Raw genomic sequence first — 7,927 nt, 5'->3', positions numbered from 1 at the left:
CCCCGCGCGGGAAATCGCGTTTGGTGCTTCCTGGCTCCTCCTCCGCCCAGCTGACTGGAGGAAGGAATGAATGATAGACAGAGGCACTACACAGACCGCCGATGTCCCGGCTCCAGAGTCATATACCTCACTGTGATTGGTTCATTCAGCTCTGCACATAACAACTGTCATTCATATCAGGCTTGCGGGCCGCACGAACAGTAATCTTTCATATGAAGACGCGGGCCGCAAATCATCATCCTGCGGGCCGCAAATGGCCCGCGGGCCGCGAGTTTGAGACCCCTGTTTTAGAATCAGGTGGCCTGAGTGGAGTTGTGGCTGTGGCTGTTCTGGTTGGTGTTGAGGCAGGGCTGGCTGTGGAGGATGCTGTTGCGGATGCTCTTTGGGTTGCTTATGGCGTGGACGGAGTATGTATGTACGTATGTAAATACTGGGTATATATTGCCGGAAGGGGCATCCAGTGTCACCTCTGGCCCTGGGTTGAACATCTGTGGAAGGAGCTGCGTCCATCTCTCCAAGACATCCCTGATGGGGGCAAGCTTGTCAGATCTTGCTCTGGTATCTGTTGTCAAATCTAAGGACTCTTGATATCATGCGAAAAGGTCTGAAGTGACAATCCTTGCACGAAAAATAATTCTGCCTGTCGATGCGTCCAAAAGGTTATCAGTGGCCTCATTGAAGGATCTGTACTCTCCAGCAAGAAGAAGAACACCAATATAGGCATCCAGGTATTCCTCATCAATGTCTTTCCACATGTCACCATGGACTTTTTTTCCTTCCAAGTTTGTCATAGCAATGATTAGTCTTTTTAGTGACAATGGCATAAATAGCTCAAAAAATGTCTTGATGTCACTGAGTCTTGTCACAGCAAACCTAGTGATTCCAGGGGTCATTTTGATGACATTTGCAGCAGCTGCCCTGCCATGTTCATCATTAGGTACTGAGCTGAAATTAGAGATGTGCACTGCAAGTCTAATGACCACTCAAATTAGTGAATTGATGTAACATGTCTGGACATCCCCATCTTTGTTTGTTTTGTTTTTGTGCAGGTATACTGGAAAACAGGGCAAAATGAGAATCCCCAAAAGCTCACATGATTGGTTGAGGAGCTGGCTGTCAGTGTTTTGGCTGACAGTGCACTTATGATTTAAGTTTTGGTTCTAATTATTGCTTTATGATCTTACTTTTATAACTGGGTCGAAACCGACCCGAACAACACAAAGGTCATAATTTCAACCAGAGCATTTTATAATTTAGTGAAAATAATTTTTTTTGTTTTATTTTGTTGAAATAGAGATTCTTGACAAAGTCAAAAAGCCTTGACGCAATAAACTAATTTACATGTCTTTTAATGCATTTAAAACTTGAAAACGGGTCGGTGGCGACCCGAACACCAGAGGAAGGTTAATGTTATGTTTTTGTAATGTTTTAATGGATTTACATGCCAACATTTCATAAAGTAATAAGCAAAACTTTTCTTATAGTTTTTCTTCTTTTTATGAGAACCTGCACAGCTTAAGCATTTTAAATGAGCCATGGTGCAGGTGTAATCCTGGAAACCCTTTCCTGACACCTGTTCTGGATCAGCACTGCAACATTGCAGAGATTGGAGTGGTTTCAGATGAAGACAGAGTAGTGGTAAGGGGAGGGCTGAACGTGTGGGAGGTTTATCTGTGGATCATCCTGCACAAAGCTTCAGCTTCTGCACAGACACCGCCTCACTGCGCTCCATCACAGCCATGGCTGTCAGAACTCTGCTGGTTCCACTGGTTCTGCTGGTTCTGCTCTACAACAGTCCAGGTCAGACACAAATCTTACGCTTATGAGCAACATTTTTTATTATTCATTGACTTTCATGAACCCTTTAACACCTGAGGTGTCGCTGGTGACGCTTAAACACACAATCTTTAACTTTTCAAGTGTTAACACAATAATTCCAGCAGATTGTGAAGGAGAAAAGCGGCTCAACTGCTTTTCTCCTTCACAATCTACTGGAATGATCATGTTAACGGTTGAAAAGTTACAGTAAATGAAAGAACAGAAACACTGAATCTCAGGTGTTAAAAGGTTAAGAAGTAAGGGTCATCCTGTTGTCCTGAAGGTTCTTTGGGGAGCTCCATCATTGGCGGGAAGGATGCTGCGGACGGCAGCTGGCCTTGGATGGTCCACCTCAACATCACCTCTGACGGTCTGAAGAAATGGCGCTGCGGGGGCAGCATCGTCGCCAAGCAGTGGGTGCTGACCGCCGCTCACTGCTGGGATCAGTGAGTGTTTGAAGTTTGTCTGTCAGGAAATAACCTTTACTAAATGTCCCTTTTATTCAAATACACATTATAATGATTATTGAGAGTTTAATCTTTAATCTCTCAAAGAATAAAAAGTAAACTGATACATAAATAACAACTATTCTGAAGTTTCATTAATTTTGATTTTTAATCAGAGAAAGCTTTTACCAAAGCTGTTTAATTGATAACTTGAGGTATACAAAGACAGACCACTCTTCTGTTGTGTAAAATATTATTGTGTCCATGAACTTCACTCTGGTTATTTTAAAGAGTTTGGTTCTAAATAAATGCTGGTGCAGATATAAGAGTCCAGAGATAAATTAAGTCATCGGCTCTTTGATCCCTCTGTTGTGGTTCTTTAGGAAAAATGCAAAAGTTTGGCAAAAATAAAAGGTTTGTTAGTTATCTAACGCAGGATGTATTTTATTTTGAAAGGAACTTAAATATCCTGGAGTCTAAAGTAAAATAGATTCAAACTGCATATAAACATATAAGATGGTGTTATAATTCAATTATTGTGTGATTGCTCAGTAATCATTCACTCTACATTGATCCTCCTGCTTCTTTCTGAATGTTTTTCAGCTCATAAAAATTCAATCAAACTTTCAGTGATTTCCTCAATCTTGGTGTTCATTTCATTCAGGACATTACTGATGGTATTTTTGGTATTTATAAACTTTATCGTTTTTGAAATATTGAGCAAAATATGCTCCATAGAAATTGAATGAGAACATCTTCAAATTTCAAAATTTTAAGCAGATTAACAACAAGATTTTGAATATATTCAAGGAATATGTTTTCAAGTTTTAGAGTCATTTTCAAAAAAATGGAGTTTAACTAATATTTTAGCAACATGCTAACGTTTTTAGCTTATTTGTTATCCACTGGGGTTTTTTAGGCTAATTTAGAGTTTAGATTCTATTTTGACATGCTAACGTTTTTGACTAGTTTAGTTTAGTTTTAGGCTATTTATGAGTATTTATGAGCAAAGAGCTAGCTTTTTTTTTCTATTTTGGCATCTACTGAGGTTTTTGTGAAGCTAATTTGGAGTTTATCTCATATTTGAGCAACACACTAAATACTTTTGCTAAACTGGAATGTATTAGGGATTTTTAATCAAATTTTTCAGAAATGTAGGTCAAATTCAGCGTTCTTTCATAGTTCCTTCACAAAATTTACATTCTTTTAGCAAAACATTTTGCTAGTAGCATTTGCATTTTCAGCAAATCCCTTCAGCAAAAAGCATTCACACTAGCTTTATCGCAAGTAATGCAACTTTTCTGGTTGTGCATTATTATTCTATAAACATTTTAAAAATAAAGGCTTAATTGCCAAAACACGGTATTTTTCCAAACCGTGAATAGGGACTGTGCAGCTCTCGTTGGGCTTTGGTCAGTGAGAAACTGGACTTTTAGAGTCAAAGGTTGCACTGAGTTATGTCTACATAGCTTTGAAACATATTTATAAGTGGTTATTTCATGGGTTTTATTTAAATATGTGAGAAAAATACTTTTACTTCATTGTACTGAGAAATATTAGCTCCACATTTTTTAATGGCCTTTTATTTTTCTCTTGACTGATTTCATAGATCCTAAACATTAAATTATCCTCAACTTTAAACTGTTTTTGTCTCAGCATGTTCTACGGCTTTTCTGTTTTAGTTAAAAATATACTTCAAAGTAAATGTCCTGAAGTAAAGTGTATCACCCCTGTGAGTCCAGAGCAGCTCACTGTCCCTGTCCTGTGTTTTCTCTGAGAGGAACCTCAGTGTGAATCTGCGGCGGTCTGGAGTCTGGGTCGGAGCCCACAAGCTGTCCAATGGAGCTGAGCGCTACCGGCGTGTGACGCATGTCGTCCGCCACCCTCAGTACCAAGCTGGTGGTGGGGTCTACAAAAACGACCTCGCCCTGCTCAGGCTGGACAAAGAGCTGGCGTTCTCTCAGCGGGTCGCCCCCCTGAGCCTGGTCCAGGCTGACGACACCTTCAGCCCGTCAGAGTGTTTTATCACCGGCTGGGGGCTGGTGGGGAACAGTGGTATGTTTGTGTGGAGCAGCAGAGCTGGAAGTGAAGATCCAGAGTCTCTGTTTCACCGCACATTTCAACTTTGTTGTTAAGAAGTGAAGTCCACTTCAAATGCGCACGCCTCCCTGTGGCAAAAGTACTCTGTACTGCAACTTTACTTAGTCTGTACCAAAAATATGGCAGTGTACTTTAATTTTACTTTTTATATACTATTTATTGTCAATGTGAAATGTTCCAATTTAGTCTGAATACGTATTCAGCTAGTATACTTCCTACAGTATATATGGTTTATGTCAGGGATCTTTTTATCTCTCTTTGGGTAAAGAAAAATAAAACGAAGATTGAATGAAGATTTTATTTGGTTGGTTGTATATATTTCAGGTATGGGGTATCCACCTGTAAGGGCAGTTGTGGCTGAGGCATAGCATGTTGAAGACTCAAACTCATCCCGGCTCACCTCGAACCCGTCCAGAATAATCCAGCAACACTTACTTCTAGAATATCAGCGTTGACAAAGGCTTCTCACTGACCTTTAGCTCTAGAGTAAGAAAATGATTTCCTGGTCTGTCTGGTTTGCGTCCAGTCCCTCTGCCGGATCCGGAGACCCTTCAGCAGCTTCAGATTTCCATCGTCCCTCAGAGTGACTGCAGACAGACGTATCCCTGGCTGACGGATGACATGCTGTGTGCCGGCAGCCCGGCTGGAGGGAAGGACGCCTGCAAAGTTAGTCTCCTGAACACATACTCCTCGGCTATGTGAAACCTGATCAGACAATCAATGAACAAGAAGGAACAGAAAACCGCGTCATTTTTTTGACCTTATAACTCTGTGAAAGTTACTGTCCATGACTCGGATAGTTAGTGGTGAAAGTCTCTGATCAGCTGGTTCCTGTTCTGATGCAGCAGTGTCCTCCTTGCAGGGGGACTATGGCGGCCCGCTGGTGTGTCGTACCCCCCGGGGCCTTGTGCAGGTGGGGATCATGAGCTTCGGCAGTCCTGATGGGTGTGGCCTCCCGGGGCGCCCTGGCGTGTACACTCGCGTGTCCTCTTATTTGGACTTCATCAACAGTTACATCTACCGCGGTGGAAAGGCCTCAGCCGTGGTCTGAATGTCCTGCGAGCATCGAGTTTCCTGCTTCCTCATCTGAGGAAACACCTGCAGCTCCTCTTCCTCGCTCATCCATCTTTACCTATTAAAGATTTAAGCATCATTTGGTGTTTTTTTATCCATTCATCAGTAAATGTCCAAATTGAGGCGGTAATAGGACTGTATCCCGCGTGAAGAGGAATACTACATTTAAGAATGTTTTCGTTGTCTGTTCCATTTGGTGAAGTAACTTAAAAAGCATCTCTGTAACTGAGAGTTGTCACTTTTGCCCAAATCAAGTGGGTGAGGCAGCAGATCTCCTGAGCAGATATGGCTGTTACAAGGGAAACAACACACTTTGATTGGAGCTCTAGAACTTCAACAACCTTCTCACTGTTATTGAAAGATCGTAACGTTTGAACAAAATCACTGGTGGCATTTGGAAGTTCTTCTCAGAGATATCCAACCAGAGTCCAGTTCTGTGTCATGTGACCTTTCAGAGCAGTTTCATCATCACATCATCTACAGGAGGGGCGTGAAACTCAACCGCACAGGGGAGCAAAACCCAAAACACTCCTAAGGTCACGGACCGAACAGGAAAAACACTTATTGAACTCTCTAAAACTACATTCACTTTTTAACATAATTATGAACTAGATTAATAGCATTACCTGTGATAATGATGGTGTGAATGCTGGAAGATGAATTTGGTCACTGAAGATGCTGAAATTGATAGTTAAAAACACTGAAGCTGATTGATAACTAGCTAAAATACCAGCTGAACTCCAAAATAGCCTTAAAAACTAAAAGAAAAGCCTAAACTAGCCAAAACAGCTAGCATGAAGCTGAAACATTAGCTAAACTCCAAAATAGACAAAACAATCTTAGTAAATGTCAATTTTTTAAACTTTAAAACCGTAACTTTTAACATAATTATGAATAATAAAAAGGCAGGAATATTATTCCAGAATAAATCAACTTAAACCTTAAATAACTTTCAATATTTTACTCTCCATAAAAATAGATTCAGATGCTTAACCAACCAGAAAATTATCAGACAGTTTAATTCAATTCATGCCAGGCCCAATAAAAAAAGGGTTTCTTAAATTTTTGTGAGCAGTATATTTTGTCAAAATTATAAATGTTAGAAATGAGCACAAGATAACATCAGGCTGTTAATAACAATAAAATAAAATGATCCGGAGGGCCGGATAGAATTACCTGGAGGGCCGGATCCGGCCCCCGGGCCTTGACTTTGACACGTGATCTACAGACTTGCCCCATTCATAACCTCCACTTTTCTCAGGTCTGAATGATGAGACTAATGCATCAAATGAGCCTCTGTAGAATCCAGAATCACAAAGGTCAACAGGAAGAAGTTTTATTTCAAAATAAAAGCCTCTGGATCCACCGCTGTCAAAAAAGTAACCAAACTGAACTGAAAATGGAGACCATTAAAAATTCTGACCTTTTAGCATTTTCATGAGTTCATTGTAGATCCCCCGTCAAAATAAAAGCTTCTTTTTCCAGGAAGTAATTTCAAAGTAAAGTTAAAGTCTACTCTCAAAAAACTTTCCTCAATTGTTATTTTAAAGTAACTTTTGCTTAAATAATATTTCAAAATCTTCTATAAAAAGTGACTGATGAAATAATTAGAACTTCAAGTTTGTTTTTACACCTTTACTGTGTATATTTGAGGACTCCAACATGAAGTGTGGGACTTGAAGCGCGACCAGCTCACGGCCACAGAGGCGGTCCATGTAGCAGCAGCACAGCCTGACTGAACTCGGCCTGCTCCCGTCCTCCTCTGGTCGCAGCAGAAAAGCCCGTCAACTTTCTCAGGTTTGGATGGAGTCACAGCCACAGCGGCAGGCGGGGCGGCTGTACGGCGCTCACAGCAGCAGAGGGCGCTCTGGTTGCTCCTGAAGCTTTGGGCTTAACTCTGCTGTAGGCGGTGGGGAGCAGGTTTTCTTCTCCGTGTGCTTGCCTTCGTTCCGTCCGCTTTCTTCAGCTTTACGCTTCTCTGCTTTGGTTTTGAACCGGAGTCCATGGCCTAAAGAGCAGAGAGAGGTCTTGTGCATTAATCCATTTCTTAGCTCTGATAAAGATATTTTAGTTTTGCAATAAACTCAACTTTATGAGCATTTTCACAACTTTAGAATTTACTCTAATAATTTATCTTTAAAACTGGTTTTGTACCAATGCTTCATATCCATCTTTTTAGTTCAGGAGAGTCAAACTCAATCACACAAGGGGCCAAAATCCAAAACACACCTTAGTTCACCGGCCGAACAGGATAAACATTTATTGAACACTAAAACTACATTTTAAAACCGTAACTTTTTAACATAATTATGAACTATATATATAGCATTACCTGCAATAATACTAGTGTGAATAATGTAAGATGAATGGGGCAGCTGAAGATGCTAGAGCTGATAGTTAAAAACGCTGAAGCTGATAGAAAAATAAAATATTAGCTAAATAAAGCTGAAAAAAGCCAAAATTAGCAAAACAGCTAGCGTGTATACATT

The 7,927-nt window shown here is 40.6% G+C and overlaps 2 protein-coding genes across 5 annotated transcripts in view; one reads left to right on the top strand and one right to left on the bottom strand.

Moving 5' to 3' along the window:
* Positions 1–1,010: 1,010 nt before the first annotated feature.
* Positions 1,011–5,517, top strand: LOC112145911 (tryptase-2). The gene is made up of 5 exons (XM_024271397.2): positions 1,011–1,800; positions 2,102–2,264; positions 4,045–4,319; positions 4,891–5,030; positions 5,227–5,517. Exons 1-5 carry the CDS (start codon positions 1,740–1,742, stop codon positions 5,413–5,415), a joined length of 828 nt encoding a protein of 275 aa, XP_024127165.1. The 5' UTR covers positions 1,011–1,739; the 3' UTR covers positions 5,416–5,517.
* A 1,243-nt stretch (positions 5,518–6,760) lies between these two features.
* Positions 6,761–7,927, bottom strand: part of dus1l (dihydrouridine synthase 1-like (S. cerevisiae)) — a 13,663-nt gene continuing 12,496 nt past the window's right edge. For all 4 annotated transcript variants that reach the window (XM_024272691.2, XM_024272692.2, XM_024272688.2 and 1 more), the window contains exon 14: positions 6,761–7,446. In XM_024272691.2, coding sequence (XP_024128459.1) covers positions 7,286–7,446 — 161 coding nt within the window. In that variant the 3' untranslated portion in view covers positions 6,761–7,285. The remainder of the gene's footprint in view (positions 7,447–7,927) is intronic.

This window comes from Oryzias melastigma, linkage group LG8 (genome assembly GCF_002922805.2).
Source record: "Oryzias melastigma strain HK-1 linkage group LG8, ASM292280v2, whole genome shotgun sequence".
Lineage (NCBI taxonomy): Eukaryota > Metazoa > Chordata > Actinopteri > Beloniformes > Adrianichthyidae > Oryzias > Oryzias melastigma.
This window is presented reverse-complemented; position numbering and strand designations above follow the sequence as displayed.